We start from the raw sequence: 18,815 nt of genomic DNA on the forward strand, positions 1-18,815 counted from the left end.
AGCTGGTTCCAAAGGAGATAGTCCTGAAATGGACCCCATTTTAGGTTCAAATCTATAACCTCCCCCTAAAGAGCATGACACGAGAATCAGGCATGGAGATTGGAGCGAAGATTGGAATGGTGCTAGACATTGATGTGCCTTAAAAAGGAGTACAGTGAGGAAAATTTCTTAGAGTGAGAATACGTTTCGATGCTACAAAAAAGATGGTCAGGGGAAAAAGGGTCACGATTGAAGGTGGAGAGAGCAAATGGGTTTTCTTCAAATATGAGCGGCTTCCCAACTTCTACTACTAGTGGGGGATGCTAGACCATGGAGAAAATGACTATTTAGACAAGACGAGTACGAGGAATGGAGATGGAGAAGATTGTATGCAATATGGGGCGTGGCTCAAAGGAGAGCCAGGTAAACGTGTGGGAAAAGATCAGGGAAAAATGGAAGAAGTAAATAAACCAAAAGTTAGTTCAAGTTGGGAGGAGACAATGGCGAGAAAGCCAACACGAGAAAAGATCTGGCATGATGAGAGGATGGGAGTAGGTGAGGATCACGTGGATGGGTAGGTTTCCTGTTAGGGGTTGGTCCAAGCCACAGTCTAGAGGGAACAAGGGTGATGTGTCAGACGCTAGAAATTGATCATGGAAATGGAAAGGTCAACATGCTATAAGAAAAGGGGGAAGATGGATTAGACATAAGAAGGAAGGACTCCCTGACAAACATCCTACCCACAATAGACCTAAAGGGAGACATGCAATGGGAGAGAACGAAGACTGAGGTGGGAGCTAGTAAACCTGCAGAAAAGATAAATACACAAAAGCTAGTAGAGAAATGGGTTTAGAGGTAAAAGAAAACATGTCATGGGCCGATGACAACTCAAGCATGTTAGCAATGAGTTTCGACTAAGAAAAGGGGTGGGTTACTGAGACTCTGGGCCCCAAAAGTGGGCATTGGAAAAGGTTAGCTAAACAATCCAACAAGCCAAGCCCAATTAAAAAAGTTAGCCCAAAAAAACAAAAAGAATTGGCCCAGTCTCGTTGCAGGAATTAGATCCTAACGCACCAAACACCAAACAAAAGAATGGGAAAGGTCAAATATGGGAAAATCTAAATGAAGATAAAACTAAGGTTGGCGGTGAGGTGGTGGCTGCGGCACAGCACCGCTAAGCCCAATGAGCATTTTAGCATGGAATTGTCGGGGGTTAGGGACTTCTCTGATAGTTCGAACGCTCACTAAGGAGGTGAAAGGAAAAAAAACCCCATTTTGGTGTTCTTGGTAGAAACGAAGGCAAACACTGATAGAATGAAAGGCTTTCAGCACAAATTAGGCTTTACTCAAGGGATTATAGTCCCTAGCAATGGTAAGAGTGGAGACCTAGCAACGCTTTGGAGGGAAGAAGTAGATGTATGTTTCAAGAGCTGTTCGCACTCTTACATCAACATGGTGGTCCACGGCAAAGGGAGACGTGGTCTGTGGAGGACCACTGGCTTCTACGGTCACCCCAACACAAGCCAAAGGCAAAGTTCTTGGCAATTAATTGAATCCCTCAATGCCCAATGCAAGATGACGTGGTTGGTTTGTGGAGATTTCAATGAAATTATGCACCCAGATGAGAAGACAGGATGGAAAGAAAGAGATGTTGATCAGATGAAGGAGTTTAGGGAGTCGCTCAGCAGGTGCGGCCTCTTTGATTTAGGCTTTGTCAGTCGGAGATTTACTTGGTGTAATGGAAGGTTTGGGGATCAACACACGCTGCTTTGACTGGACAAAATGGTAGCTAATGATGAATGGATATAGATTTTCCTTGAGGCAAAGGTACACCATGTTTCGATGTCGGCATCGAATCATTGCCTTTTGGCCTTATTCCTCAAAAAGAATTAGTATTGCAAATGAGAGAAGAAGCGCTTTTTGTTCGAAGCAATGTGGACAAGAGAGGAAGAGTGCAGGGAAGTCATCAAATTGGCTTGGGATCCGTATACGAAGGACTCTTCTCGGCCTATTCAGGAGAGGCCGGAGAGATGCCAACGTCAATTACAATGCTGGAACCAGAATAGCTTTGGCAATGTTTACAAGACTCTAAAGCAAAAACAAATTCACCTTCAACAACTTGAGTCCCTTAACCTGTTACACGAGACAGCAGAGGAGATACAAGTGGTCCGAAAGGAGATCAATGAACTACACACTAGGGAAGAAATCATGTGGAACCAAAGATCTCAAGTGTGTTGGCTGCAAAATGGGGACAAAAACACAAAGTTCTTCCATGCTACAGTCAGCCAAAGGCAACAGAAGAATAGATTAGGTGGTCTCATGAATGATTGGAGAGTGTGGCATAAAGAGCAAGAGGTAATAGAGAAGATCATTTTGGATTGCTTCTCATCAATCTTTAGCTTAGACCAACCTTCCAATTTCGAAGCAATCCTAGAGGTTATGGATAAAAGGGTAACCCCAGAGATGAACAATGAGCTTCTAAAGGAGTTCAAGGTGGAGGAAATTTGGAGAGCACTCAAACAAATGCATCCCACAAAATCACTAGGCCCCAATGGTATGTCCCCTATCTTTTATCAAAAACATTGGGAAATTGTTGCTCCTAGTGTATCAAATTGTGTACTACAAGCTCTCAACACAAGCATAATGCCAAGGGGCATCAATGACACATATATCTGCCTGATTCCTAAGACCAAACCCCCCCCCCCCCAAAATATAACTGAATACCGCCCAATCAGCCTCTGTAATGTAATCTACAAGATAATACCGAAGGTCCTAGCGAATAGATTGAAGAAGATTTTGCACAACGTGATCAATGAAGCACAAAGTGCCTTCATTCTGAAGAGGCTTATAATAGATAACGTGGTTTTGGCCTTTGAAACCATGCACTCCATAACCAAAAGAAAAAAAGGGGAAGGACGGGCTTACGACCATTAAATTGGACATGAGCAAAGCCTACGACCGAGTTAAATGGGCTTAACTTAAGTCAATGATGTAGAAAATGGGCTTCGGAGAAAGATGGATCTCTCATATTATGATGTGCGTGACCACGGTATCTTATTCGGTACTCATTAATAGGGAACCAAGAGGAACAATTATCCCATCCAAAAGGCTGCGCCAAGGGGACCTTATATCCCCGTATTTGTTCCTGCTGTGTGCCAAAGGGCTGTCAACAATGATCAGGAAAAAGGAAGCCGTGGGGATGATAAGGGGGGTGTCAATGAGTAGACAAGCACCTTCAATTTCGAACCTATTTTTTACGGACAACTACATCATATTTTGTAGATCAACTATGGAGGAATGTAAGCATCTGGCCTCGGTGTTGGATGTCTATGAAAAGGAGTCGGGACAAAAGCTTAATAGGGAGAAAACCTCGCTTTTTTTTTTAGAAAGAATACGAAAGAAGATATTCAAAAATTTGTGATGGATACCTTTGGAGCTCAAATTGTAAAACAAAATGAAAAGTACTTGGGCTTACCCCCAGTGTTAGGCAGAGGCAAGAAAAAGGCCTTCAATCGTATTAAAGACCAAGTGGGAAGAAAAATAACGGGTTGGAAAGGGAAGTTGCTGTCCAACACTGGTAGGGAAATCCTTATAAAGGCTGTTGCACAAGCCACACCAACATATACTGTGAATTGTTTTAAGCTCCCTGATTCTTTGTGCTTAGAAATAAATTCAATGGCGGGCAGTTACTAGTGGGGACAAAAAGGAAATGCAAGAAAGATTGCTTAGGTGTCGTGGAAAAATTTTTGCAAACCAAAGGCAGAGGGGGGGTATGGGATTTAGGGACTTGAAAGCCTTTAACCTTGCCCTTCTAGCCAAGCAAGGATGGGGGATACAACAAAGCCCTAACTCCCTAATCCATAGAGTACTTAAAGCAAAATACTTCATGAACTCCTCCTTCATGGATGCTCAGGTGGGAAAAAATCCTTCCTATATATGGAGAAGTATTTTGGCCGCCAAACTAGTGATTAAGGAAGAGGCAAGGTGGGTTGTTGGTGATGGGAGAAGCATTAAAATTTGGGAGGAGAAATGGATCCCTCAATGGGAAGTGGAGTGAAAGTTGCAAGCCTTATTGTGCAGGAAAGAACTGAGTGGGATGTCGCCTTAATAAGATGCACTTTCCTCCCCCCACAAAGCTGAGGCTATCCTAAGCATCCCAATCAGCCCCATGAACCCATTGGACTCCCAAATATGGGCGAAGTCCCCAAATGGCATATTCACTATTAAGAGTGCATATAGAATATCATCTAAATATCTCGTTGACACTAAGGGAAGAGAGGAAAGCCTAGGTTGCTCCGACAACTACAAAATGACAGCGATATGGAAGGTCATATGGAACTTACAGTGTCCAAACAAAGTTAAGCACTTTATGTGGAGAGCCTGTAGAAATGTACTCCCCACGAAGCAGCGTCTGCTACATCGAAAGGTCTTAACGGAGGACAAGTGTGACTTTTGTGGTGATAGTGAATCATTTGGCCACATCTTGTGGGGATGCATGATTATAAATGAAACTTGGAATGAAACAAAATTCAAGATTGACAACCTAATTCAACCCCCAAAAGATTTTCTAGACATGGTTTGGCTGCTAATGGAGGCGCAGGGGGAAAAGAACTGGAAAGGTTTTGCTATCACGGCATCGAGCTTGTGGAACAACAGAAACTCAGCTCGTCATAGGGGAGTTTCCAAACGGTGGAAAACCATTGCATGGGAGGCTAACAAATATGAGGACGAAGTGCGTGCCTCTATACCAATCCACTACAAAGGAACCCCACCTAGTCCTATGATCAAGCACTGGGCCCCTCCTCCTCAAGGCAAGTACAAGGTCAATATAGATGCTGCTGTGTTCAAAGAACAGGGCTGTTGTAGAATTGGGGTGGTTATTAGAAATGACCAGAGGCAGTTGATGGGCGCAATGTGCAAGAAAGTTGATTTCCCATTGGGGGTCCTAGAAGCAAAAGCTAAAGTAGCCGAAGCAGGAATTCTCTTGGCTTGGGACCTGGGGCTGAAGGACATAGTTATGGAAGGGGACTCCCAACTAGTCATACAAGCTTTAAACGGTTCCAACCCTCCTGCCCTTCCCATTCTAAAGATTGTTAAAGGCTTGAAGCAATGTTTACTGAATTTCAACTCCTGGAAGGCTGAGCATACCAAAAGAAACATCAATGCAGCTACTCACTTTCTAGCTAGGAATGCAAAGAATGTAATTGATAGTATAATATGGGTTGAGGATACTCCTCCCTCAATTGAACTCCAGATTTTGAATGATGTAATCTCATTGGACTCTAGTCCATATTAATGAAATCCAGTTAATGTTTTACAATAAAAAAAAAAAAAAAAATGGTAGTCAACGTACAGGTGTACTGGTCTTAGTAGATTCCCATCCCATTCAACATGTACAGCACATGGAATGGCATCTAAATGGACTAATGTTAGAGGTACACAATCTTTTCCACAATTTTATTTTTATTTTTTGCAAATTGTTATTGTTATTGATTTTATTTTATTTTATTTTTCTTGTTGACTGAAGATGACAGAATTATTGATTTTTAAGTAGGCTCACAATAACTTATACTCTTTTTTTTTTTATTATTGTTTATCGTTAACAGTTTGTTACTTCAATTATTTTGAAAATTTTATCAAAAATAAAAATGATTTCATTAGAATTATTTCATCTAAGTAAGGCAACAAAATACAATAAAATATGGGACAAGAAATAAAAAATTGAAAAGTTCTCCACTTTCCCCCCCCCCCCCCCCCTTTCTTTTGTTTTCCCTCATGTTGCCACACTTTAAATCTTATGCAAAATCAATGTTCCAACATTACCATTTTTTTTTTTTAGAATCACCATAATTACTAACTTTGAATTTCAATCCAGTAATACAGAATCCTGAAAAAATGCCACTACCATCCTATATAAGTAAAATATTACAAGACATCACATGACAATATCTTTAATATACATAAAATTAATTTTATACCAAATCCTTTTTTTATAATTCAATTTTATATCATGTGATTCAAATAGAAAAATTGAAACTGTAGACAGTAAGATTGGCAAATCATAATGTGGCTTTCTGTTTTCTTAAGGTCACTAAATAGTTCGAGTTTTGAAAAGAATGGGAAAAATTACACTTTACCATCCTAAATTATGCACTATATTACACTTTGCACCCTAAATTATCCGACTGCACACTTTGCACCCTAAACTATCACACTTATGACGCTTTGCACCCTAGTGTTATTTTTGCTGTTATATTTAACAGAATCATGTTGCATGTGACAAGCACATGTTTCTTGCTTAGGTGAAATAAAATTGAAATACTAAAACACCCTTCATCTTCTCTTCCTCACTCTTTCTCAGATTTCCGTTTGTGGTCTGAGAATATGACTCGGAAAATCAAAGAAAATTAGACTTCTTTTATGATTGAATTCTCATCTTTTGAAACAAGGACCTTGAGTTTTCAGATCATAAACGAACCACATGGTTTTAATTGAGGTGGATTTTTTCTAGGTAATCGAGATGAGGGCATACGTGATCCATTCCCGAAGGGATGGCCCGCGATCAGGTTGCTAATATGTATATGTTGGAATGAGAGGTTAAGTCAGTTTTTTTCGTCTATCTTTGCCTTAAAAAAGAAGTCCTTTTCTGAATAACAAACTGTCATGGATATGGTGGCTTGAATTCTAGGACAAGATGGCCCAAGATCCTTCGAAGGAGGAGGAATTTCACTCTACTGCTAATGATATTGCAGCATCCTTCAAATCATTTATAAATAGTAAATTAATTGTTTTATTTATTTTTTATGATCTATAAATAAGTATTAGCAGGATGTTAGGTTGTTTGCTTGCAAATAGAAGACTCACCCAGAAATATGTAGTCAAAGCCGGAATCTTCTCTGATTAAAGCCATATTATATTTGGAATGAGCGTTTCCTTGATTCAAGAAGGCAATTTTGATTTTATGTGGGAATTAAGTCAATGCATAATTCGGTGAATCTTGAATTGTAGATCAAGATTTGTATTTTGGCTCATTTGAGATAAGTTCTGCTTATTGTACTATTTTTTAATTGTTTGTTAGTTATAATGTATTTTGTTGAATCTTGAATGTAGTGCAAGGTGTGGAAAATTTTGGGTTTTGTTTTAATTTATTTTGAGAAAGGGTGTTTTAGTATTTTAACTTTTTTCCACCTAAGTAAGAAGCATATGCTTGTCACATGTAGCAAAATTCTGTTAAATATAACAACAAAAATAACACTGGAGTGCAAAGTGTGATAGTTTAGGCTGCAAAGTGTGCAATCGAATAGTTTAAGGTGCAAAGTGTAATTTAGTGCATAGTTTAGGGTGGTAAAGTGTAATTTCTCCGAAAAGAATGCTACCGTTGTTCATGTATCATCAATAACTCATATATTGTTATATTGTGTATTCTTCAATTAAAATAAATAAATAAGGAAAATAGTAGTATTACATTTCAAATTCATTAATTACTAGTCGCAGACCTGCACGTTGCGCGTGATAATTTTTTAAATAAAATACTATTTTAGTCCCTAGACTTTATAAAGAGTTTTTTTTTTTTTTTTTTTGGTATTATTATATTTAATTGTTGATTTGATTGCACTATAAAGTTCTTAATGTCCTCTGTATAGCCATCTCTATTTTATTTCGTACTCCTCTTTACCACCATTTTATTTTCCAAATAACAGTTATTAATTGACATTTGATTTCATTTCTTTTTTTCTTCCTTCATTTATTCTTTATTACTTTGTATGTTCCCTTGCTAGTTGTAAATTTTATGGTTATTAATAAGAAATAGATATCATGGATGCCTTAAATAGTTATAGATGTAGTTATGTAAGTGGTATGTCAAAGGTTTTTTTTTTTTTTTTTTTTGTTTAATGGGGGATGTGGTTGAATTTAAATGTTAAATAAAATGATATGAGAAAAAAAAAATAAAAATAAAATACATAACAATAAACACTAACTTATCCAAATAATTCTATGTAATATAATAATAGTACATTCTTATATACTATTTTTAATTATTTATAATGTATTATGATAATATATAACAATCAAAGTCATAAAATAAAAATAAAAATAAAAAAACTTAAAACACAAAACTAAATCCCATAAACTAAAATAGAGTTCTAAAGAATACAAAACTTTAACAAGCTAAAATAGAGATGCAAGAAAAATAAAAATAAAAATCCACCAAAAAATCGAGGGAGAAAGAGTAGGAAATAACCACCTTTTTGTGAGAGAAAATTATGTAAAGAATGGAAGAGTGAATAACAAATTTATACTAAGAGGATGATAATAAAAATAAACAAAATAAAGGAAGATAAAAGGAAAGAGGAAGAGTGATATCAAGGTAGAATGTTTGGGGAGATGAAAAGGTAAAGAGAAGGAGAAAGTGTAAATGTTAAAAAAAATGAGTACAATTTGATGAGCACAATAAAAAATTACATTTTTTTTATTTTTTAAAACAAAAGGAGAGAAAATATAAATAATTTAATGATAAGGAGGATGTGGTTGAATTTCAATATTGAGTAAAATAGAAGAGAAGAAAAAAAATAAGAAAAATTAAAAGATATAACAATAAACACTAAATTATCCAAATTATGGTATGTAATGGAATACTATTTTATTTTTATCTACTATCTTTAATTTTTTATAATGTAATCGGATAAAATTTAACAATCAAATAGCAAAATAATAATAATAATAACTTAAAACACGAAATTAAATCATATCAACCTAAATTAGAGTTCTTAAAAACACAAAAATTTATCAATCTAAAGTGGAGATGCAATAAAAAATAAAAATCCACTAAAACATTGAGAGAGAGAGAGAGAGAGAGAGAGAGAGAACCTTTTTGTGAGAGAAAACTATGTAAAGAATGGAAAAGAGTGACAATTTTATAGTAAGAGAAAAAGGATAAGAAGAGACAAATAAAGGAAGATGAAGGGAAAGATGAATAGCAGTATTAAAGTAGAGGGCAGTGGGGAGATGAAAAGATAAGGGAAGAAGAAAGGTTGAACAAAGTGTAAATATTTAAAAAATAAGTGAATGTAAAAAAAATTATAGGAAAATTGGAAATAAAAAAGAAATATATATAGATGTTAAAACCGACAAAAATGAATATTTAAAGTCAATAATCTATTTATATATATATATATATATATTTATTTATTTATTTATTTGTAAAAAAATAGGAATAAATAATAAATAATAATTATGTGGCTAATGACGTGGCTATGAGGTGGCACAACAGGAGCTCAGCAGCAATAAATGTCACGCTTTAGTTTTTAGTAATATATAAATTAGCGAGGAGATAGCTCTATGATTGACACCTCATTTATCGAAGCTTGGATAGAGCTACTTTTAGATTGATTTGACTCTGTCACACTTGAATCATGCTCCCATTGCAAGCAAATGTTTGATTCAGTATCACTGTTCATAAAAAATGCAGGTTTCGAAGGTATTGATAGGGTAATATTGTAGCTATTAAGCTTGAGAACAACAAATGCCATAGTTAGTCTATGAGCTACATTTTCTTGAACGCATAATAATCCAATCTGAACACATCTCATTATTTCGGTTGTCGAACCTACCTTCAACGTGGGATCTACAAGATTTGAAACTATACCCTGTTTCCAATTTTTCCATGCCTGCAAGATAATTTAAACTGACTAATTTAGTATTCAAGAAAACATTATTTTATTGTGTTTTAAAAAGAAATATATTTGGGCAATGCAACTTGATGTATTTCTTCATTTCCTTTAACCTCCTCATCCTTCATTTATGCTAGATTCCAATGTATTTGGTATAAAGCCAACTAGCTATACAAGCTACATCAATAACTTGTAACTTTATGGACAATATTAGTGCCATAGTAATAGGTACAAGCCAACGGGTAGAATACTTGATACTCCACATCCTAAAGATAAAAGGGTATTGTTTCAAATTTTTTTTCCACTCCCGTTGTGCCATTTAATCCCCTCACCCCCACCCCACCACATTGTGGTATTTGAACATGCAGTCCGACCTATCACTCTATACTTATGGGGTGTATGTGCCATTAGACCTAAAAATAAAAATACTTAGATAGCTCAGAAGGTCCTCAATATTCTCTCCATTGCGGAAGGAGCTATTCTTTTGTCCACTTATTATCTCTAACACTAGCACACCAAAACTATAGACATCAGACTTTACTGAGAATTGTCCATGCATTGCATATTCTGGAGACATATATCCACTGCACATTCACTATTATTTTCAACAATACTTATTTAGCCTTTCATGTTGTATCTTTTGGTACAACGTAAACATAAAGTATACCTATGTAAGATACTAGATTGTCAAGAAAAAAAAGTTTGACCCTTACTAGGTCCCCACAATTCTACTAGTATTGCCTTTGCCTTGATCAAGTTCAAACAATCTTGCCATACCAAAATCTGAAATTTTTGGATTCATTTCAAAATCTAATAGGATATTGCGTGCTTTGAGATCCCGATGAATAATACGAAATCAAGTCTTCATGAAGGTAGAGAAGACCTTGTGCAATGCCTCCTATGATTTTGTAGCGTCTTGCCCAATCCAGTAGGACACTCTTGATTGGATCTACATAGTCAATCAAATATATTATATTGGACTAAAATGTGAAGGAAATCTATCCACAAAAGACATGTAATCAAAATAAATTACAATGAATATAATTTTTAAATAAAGGTAGAAGTAAAATCATACCAAAAATGAAGTTATCAAGACTTCCATTGGGCACAAACTCATAAATTAGAAGCCTTTCAATTCCTTTCAAGCAAAATCCTAGGAGTCTAACTAAATTTCGGTGTTGAAGCTTGGCCACTAACAAAACTTCATTCTTAAATTCAAGATCTCCTTGACTAGAATTTTTTGAAAGCCTTTTCACAGCAATAACTTGTCCATCGAAAAGTTTACCCTGAAACCGTATTAGATTATAACATATTTAACCCTTTGGACTTAACATGTGCATCCTGACTACAAACTTTTCCAATTTGGGGTGGGGGTGGGAGACAAAGTGTTTGAATCAATACCCTACTTCAATCATGAGGCAGGTCCTACCCATTAAATTATCCTTTTTAAGGCTATTGATAATGTTAGGTTTACCTTGTAAACAACACCAAATCCACCTTGTCCAAGCTTATTTGCATCAGAAAAGTCATCTGTTGCAACTTTAATAGTGCCAAAACCTAACTGCAAAGATTCCACACTTCTAATCTCATCCCCAGATTCGCCTGAACAAGACGTTAGTGCATTATTTAAAACCAACACAATTTAAAATATGCGCATGCAACAGCAATGACCTCTAAAAACTAATTATTTATCAAAACCTTCTAGATAGGAAACTCATGTCTATTAGTATATAATAACTTTTTGTTTGCTTTAGTGCAAGTCAATTTATTGACGGAACACATTGATTATTATAATTTGTAGTAGCTAAGTATCATTTTATGAAAAGTAATAAATAAATAAATAATCCCCAAAGTATGTCGTGTTTTACGTTAATACTTGCTGGGGAATTTGTCCTCATAGGCTCATAATATAGGTGGAATTTTTTACTCCCACAAATATCACACATACCTGAGAACCTTCGGAAGCACATCTATGTAACCAAGCACATAATATCTGACATTTTTTGTTGTTATCTTTGCAATAATTCAAATTTTGGGATAACAAAAAGAAATAAACGAATTATTTTACTTACTTTGTGGTTTCTCCCTTGGTTTCCAAACTCTTAAGTAGATGCAGAAGGAGATTATAATTAGTACCACAAAAGAAATAATGGGTACAACTATGATGACTGTTTGAGATTTGTTACTCTCCTTTCCTGCAAAACCAGAAATATGTTTACATAAAAAAATCTGACAGATGTATGTTAAAACTGCAAGGAAGTCAATACCGTACCGGAGGCTGTAACGGTTTGGCCATCGGTACGATATATTTCGGATACCGGTCAATACCGGTATAACGTTTCGAATTTACTGCTATTTTATATATTTAATATATATATATATATATATATATATATTAGTTGTATATCCATTAGTAAAGGCCCATATAATTTGTTTATAATATTTAAAATTATCAACTCATATCTTATTTATTAATTTAAGCTCTACCTAAAATGTTAATTCATTATACTAGTAATATATAATATATAGTATTCTCGGCAAAAAAAAAAAAAAAATATATATATATATATATAATATAATATTTATAATAGAATTGATATTGATACTTATAAATAAAGTAAAATAAATTGATATTGATATTGATGTATTATAATACTAAAATAGGCCTCAAATAAGAAGTCTTGGTCATTGTACTTGTAGTGTTCTGATGTGTGGGCAGAGTACACATAAATAGTTATAATGTTATATTAAAAAAAAAAAAAAAAAAGGTAGAGTTTGAATTTTTGAATGATGTTCACGTGGGTTGTCAGTGACTTGTCACTTGTCAAGCACACAAAACAACAAAAAGTTAAAAATTAAAATAAAAGGAAACATAAAAGGCAGAATAAGATGAAGAAACGTGTTTATAAGCCTTTGAGCAGACAAAGAAGAAGCTAAAGAGAAGATCGCCAAATGGGTTGCTACAGGCAACGTGGTGGCGACAACGGTACCGTGTTAATGACGGCAGTGACCTAAGAGCAAGAGCAAGAGCAAGTTAGTAAGTTATTGAGAAAGGAGAGAGATTATTAGATCTAAAAATTTTTTGTTTGTTATTTCGGTCCGGTATGAAGTTTTCGGCCGAAATCCGATTTGTTTCCCGGTATGACCGGAACGACCCGGTATAGCCGGTATTTAAACCGGTATGAAACAAACACATTTCTGTACCGTTTCAGGCGCTGGTGCGAAATATTCAGGCCATACCGGTCGGTACAGTACGAGATTAACTCGATTCAAATGGATACATGGAAAGAGTAAAAAAATTAAAAATTAGTTTCGAAACTTGAGAACTTATAGGGAAAATAATAAGGACCCCTCTATAAAAAGTTGTAAGCTTTTGACCTTGTTAAATTACCAATTGTCCTAAAAGCTTAAGTTATTAAGGAATTGTGAGTTTAATCACTTAACTATAATTCTAACAGACCTTATTTGCTTCTATACAGCTTTTCAAAGTCTTTTTTTTTTTTTTTTTTCTTTAATCAACAAAGCAAATAAGTATTCACCAAAAGGTTGCATCCAAATGAATTACATTTTAAGCTTAATGGCATTGGTACCTTTTGCAGCAGGGGTGTTGTTTGATGCATTATCAGCTGTGGCGTCATAGAAGAGGGCGACGTCAAACCTTAAATTACAGCTGGGTTTGATAACTCTCCCACGTTGCTTCCCAGCACAATAATTTCGTATATCTTCCATAGCCCCAAACAAGCAATCACTGCAATCTTGATCGGACAAATCAGGTGTGCACTGCACAAGTGAATATAGTGTTTGATTGTTTGGTGCTGTTGCATTTCCCGTCGTAAACTTATGAAGAGAACCGCCTGAAGCAGCTCGACCTCTTTGGCTATCCAACAAGGTCCTCAGGTCCTGACTGAACTGATCATAATTGGCTGATACGTTATTCCCGCTACACAGATAGAAAGGAGGACTAATTTCCTTGATGCCAAATATGTCACGGAATGAGTAGCGTAACATGCAATAGTCATACCATCCTATTGCTTCCTTCTGATTGGGACAACGAAGAGGGAGAAGATTTGTAGCGTTATTGAGGCAACTACGGCAAATATCTGGCTTGACATCTCCTCTACAAAGTCCAAGTGAATATACTTTGTCAGGGCTTTTGCCATAAGAAAAATTGTAGAACCCATAGTCAATTTCTGTATTGGAGCAGAGGGAGGAGAGGACTTGTTTGAGGTTTGTATTGTAGGTACTGTTGCTTGTGTAGTTACCCTTGCCTAAACAGGAATAGTCTAGGAAGTCTGGCTGAGCAATGGCTTGAGAAACCAGTATGCAAATGGAAACGAGGAAGACAAATCTTGAAGAAACCATTGCCATGTGTTTAAGGCAAGACTTGGGTTAAGAAACTTATCAGTTAGGCTTTTAGAGAGCGGGGCGAACTGTTGAGCTGAGTAAAGACTTTGAAGAACAGAAAGTCCTTGATTTTTTTGAAACATTCAACCATTTGTTTCTCGATTGCTTTTTTCCCAAACTAACGTGTCCAATTTTTCTATGTAAATATGAGTGCAAGACAGTAAGGGCATAAGAAGAATTGACCAACAGCGCAAGTCCTTTTGGGAACGTTAATGGTGAACAATATTCCATTGCCACTTGACTTGGTGGGGACTGGCAAGAGAGAAAATGAGATTGACTTCCTTGTTATGATTGACGCGCGCTTGATCTGGAATTAACATTGGGGAGATTTTTACACAAACTTTGAAAGTAGCAGTCAACAATACAGGTTTATTGGGCCCAGTGGACACCCATCCCATTCAACACAGCCCATGGAATGTGATCTAAGAGTAGGGGTGTCCATGGGTTGGGCCGGGTTGGGTTTGTGCCCAATCCGGAACCGACCCGAATGATTCGGGTGGAGGAAAATGTGGCCTAAAACCGACCCGGAGAGGTGGTCGGATTTTTCAATTCGAGTCTCGTCTGGTCGGTATCGGGTTTATCATTGGGGACGAAATCTGGCCGGATTCGGCGAGATCTAGCCAAAATCTAGCCGGATCCGTCGAGATCTGGACGAAATCTAGCCGGATCTGGCGAGATCTGGCCAAAATCTGGCCGGATCCGTAGAGATTTGGCCTAGATTTCGTCGGATAACGGCGAGATCTCGCCAGATCTGGTCGGGAAATCGTAATACTTCGCCGGAAAGATAAAGAATTGAGTTAGGGTCGGTTGTCACGGGTTTGGAAACCAAAAACCGACAACCGACCCGCGTGGGGTCGAGTTAGCTTCATCGGAACCCGCGTCCGACCACCGGAGTCGTCGGATTGGGTGGCAGCGGGTCGAACGCGGGCGGGTTGGCCGGGTTGAGCGGGTCTCTGGGTCTGATGGACAGTCCTATCTAAGAGAATCAACAAGATACAATAAATAATGGGAGCAAAAGAAAAGAGAAATAGCAAGTTAAGCAAAAACATTATCTAATTTGAAACATCGCACGGAATGTCTAAAACTTTTCTAAAGGTGGATTTTGATTCATTATTCATTTTAACACTTTGATTTCTTTATAAATATTATTATATGTTCTAAATTTTAAATCTTGGGCAGTATTTTCTTTCTATGTATATTTTTCAAGATGATTCTATTTGTATATCTTAATGTTTTCCAATTTTTAATGTTTAAATCCCTCTCTCCCAACTAGGGTTGTCCACGAGTTTGGGCTCAACCCCTAGATCCGACCTGATCAAGAGGAACAAATATCAACCCACCACTAATCAAAAAAAGTTGATTGGATTAGATAGATCAAGCCTTCAAATGGTTGCAGTCGATTTGGTTGGTGTCGTAGATTTGAAAAATGATGACAATCCCGTAAGATAAAGGTGAAAATTGGGTGAAATTTTGCTAGATTCAATAGAAATTTAGTCGGATCTAGTTCAGATCTTGCTAGAAATGGCTGATAGCTCACTAGATTTGGCAAATCTCGCCGAAAAAAGGGCCTCCTGATCAATTAGTTTGAGTTTTTTGGGTTTTAGGGGACGAGATCCGCAACTGACCCACTGACATCAATTTGTGCAAAAAGAGACTTGCTGCCAATTGCTAGAGTAGTCAAGTAGGAGTGGCAGTTGACTTGAATCCAATTAGATTTTTCAAGTGGGTCAAGTCTATCGGTGAGTTGGACAACCCTACCCCGAACTATTTGTATTATAAAAGATAAGAAAAACAAAAGAAAATGCCTCAAATTTTTTAAATATATTTTATAACTCATAAAAAATTCTATTAGGCATGATTCTAACATTTGAATCACAATAATAACATTTATTTTTAAAATGTCGTGTGAATATATAAATCAATAACTACTTTATTTATAAAAAATAAATAAAAATATAACTAACTACCTTATTTTTCTATAGAGTAATATAGAAGGAACAAATTTGCTCACCCTACCAAAATTTAAAAGCTAATTGATAGTATTAACCTAAATACCTGATTCCTAAACGTTATACATGTAACTGATTTTGGACATTTAAAAAATTTAAAAAGATATATATATATATATATATATAGAGAGAGAGAGAGAGAGAGAGAGAGAGAGAGAGAGAGAGAGAGAGAGAGAGAGAGATCTATATCTTGTTAGATGCAATTAATAAAACTAAACTTTTATCTTTTCAATGCACACCATTAAACTTTCAAAGCCACATTTTTATCCTATTAAAATAAAATAAAATCCCTCATTACAAATATGATATGGTTATTTAATTATAATATTTATAATTATACAAAGATTACAAGTTAGTTTCTAATGAAGAAAAAACCTTGATATCCAATTTGCTAGTTTCTGATGTGAAATTCTAGTAACAAATAGAGTTGGGCGGGTTCGAGTTCGACTTATTTGGTCTTTAATGTGTCAGCACAATACATTATAACTTGCCTTTTTTTTTTTCACACTAGAAAAAACAAAACCCTTGAAGTACATAGGCAACCCTCATTTTCTTCATCATGTATTCCATTTCCACCTCTCTAAAAAATAAATTAATTAATTAAAGGTTTTGCAAGTTCCCGAACTACTCCATATTCTATACAGTGATTAATGAACACTATGGGAAGAAAATGTTCAATATATATATATATATATATATATATATATATGTTTGGTTGAAGGGTAGCTAGAGGGAAAGCAAGGGATGGAAAAGGTAGGAAGGAAAAGAAAAATCCTTTATTTGTTTGGAGAAAAATGGAATGAGGGAAGGGAAAATGCAGAGTTCTCCATAGGGCCAACATTTTCCTTTCCTCCCAAATTGGAAGGAAATAGAGAGAAGAGAGAATCTGTACTAGAGCATGAGAATTTTTTTTCCTTTCCTTTCTCCCTTGCAAACCAAACACTTTGAATGCAAGGTACTCTCATTTCCTTTTCCTTATTTTCGTTTCAACTCGAATTTTTTTTCTTCCCCCCCCCCCCCCTACATTTTTCTAAACATTAAATCTCTAACCCCATGCAAAATAAATGTTCTAAAATTACTAACTTAGAATTTCAATCTAGTAAAATGTAACCGTGAAAGAGGCTACAACCATCATAAAGAAATGAAACAATACATGATATCATACAACCATATCTTGAATATACATCAAATTAATTTTATACAAAATCCAACAGCATGGTCATCGAAAACTGAATGAACGATTGAAAAAGTGGAATTGAAATTAGAGATGGAGGGAGATTGGCATATCGTAGTGTGGCTAGAGGTTTGGTTGAGTAAGAGTAGAGGTAGAGGGAGAAAGAACAAAGGATAGATTACACCAATGGCCAACCTATCTTGAGATTAATCGAAATTATACTTCTTCCAAATGTATGTATTAATGATACTTCCCCTTGAGGTTTGTATAAATGTGACAAATAAGTGCATGCATGGCTTTCCTAAAGAAAAATTCTATTTCAAAAAATATTCCTACCAAACCTTTGGAGGAAATGACACTCCACTCCCTTGGTTATTTTAAATAACACTCTACCCCTTAAGGTTTGTAAACATGAGTGAATCTTTTTTTTTAAATGAAAAATTCTATTAAGGAAGTAGCACTATGAGAGGGCATTTGGATTTATTACATTTATAGAAACCTTGAGGGAAGAGTGTTATTTTGTGAAGCCACAAGGGAGGTTGGTATAATTTACCCAACAATAAAAGACGAACTTATGAAGGTGAGGGAATAGAGAGAGACCAGAGGTGGTTATTTGAGTTTTTTTTTTTTTTGGTCAATTTAAGAATTGAAATCGACAGTATTTTTGTATCTGCGATCTGTCTAATTGAGGGAAAACAAAATAAAAGGGGGATTTTTTATTTCGAAATATAGGGATCAACATGTATAACCCACATGTCAACCCAACCCAACCTGTCATTTTAGCTAAAAAAAGTTATTGAGTGTCTTGGCACTCTCTCAATGAGCATGAAATTACATGTTTACCTTTTTTTCTAATAAAGAAAATTTTCAAAATTGCATTTGGAGTTGAGGATTTATAATAAATGAATTCAATATTGTTTTTAATATAAAGCCCTCTATAAATTTCATTAGCACATGAAGATTTTGAGTTATAGGAAAGAAAAAAAGAAAGGGGAAAAAAAGAGTGAGGTTGCTTATGATATTATAAATAATAAAGATTTAGAGTTATAGAAGTTGCTTGTAAGAAAATAATTTCCTTAATGATAAATTATAAATAATGCTTTTGGTAAGATGGGAGGGGGGGGGGGGGGGGGAACTAAAGCATACGGTACCTGATTTTCATAAAAAGAAGCACCAAATGATAGTTTCCCGCATCCAATACCCTGCTCAAAGTGTCCTAGCTATAAATAAACGCCTGAGGCAACCAAAAACGGAAACTTGTACTTGAGGCAAAGTACCCCATTATAAAGTGAAGCAAACAAATTTGTTGAGCTTCTTACTGCCACTTCAATGCCTGCAGTTTTACAGTCATGAACCACGTAACAAAAAGAAAAGACAATGAAAAACACTTGGGAAATTCTATCTGAGATTTATTCTTGAGGACCTCAGCCCTCAACTTTTATTTCTCTAAAGAGAGGAAGCTTACATAAATTATTGTTAGAAGTCTATTTTTTATATAGCATCTTACCAGTTATTGTCTGTAGATAAGTCTAGAGGGTTTCAGATAGCCGAGTTAGCATGGATCTCCACCATTGGTAT

At 35.8% G+C, this 18,815-nt stretch overlaps 1 protein-coding gene across 10 annotated transcripts in view; it reads right to left on the bottom strand.

Annotated features, from left to right (window-relative positions):
• The window catches only part of LOC126703468 (cysteine-rich receptor-like protein kinase 44), a 144,304-nt gene that overhangs the window by 60,686 nt on the left and 64,803 nt on the right, over positions 1–18,815 (bottom strand). For 3 of the 10 annotated variants that reach the window (XM_050402431.1, XM_050402430.1, XM_050402422.1), the window contains exon 4: positions 10,882–10,936. The exons of 2 other annotated variants lie outside the window; for them this stretch is intronic. In XM_050402431.1, coding sequence (XP_050258388.1) covers positions 10,882–10,936 — 55 coding nt within the window. Of the gene's footprint in view, positions 1–10,881; positions 10,937–11,124; positions 11,253–11,722; positions 11,846–13,240; positions 13,424–18,815 lie in introns of all 10 variants that reach the window. 5 more of the 10 variants (XM_050402427.1, XM_050402425.1, XM_050402426.1 and 2 more) reach the window with 5 other exon arrangements.

Source organism: Quercus robur, chromosome 10, assembly GCF_932294415.1.
Source record: "Quercus robur chromosome 10, dhQueRobu3.1, whole genome shotgun sequence".
NCBI lineage: Eukaryota > Viridiplantae > Streptophyta > Magnoliopsida > Fagales > Fagaceae > Quercus > Quercus robur.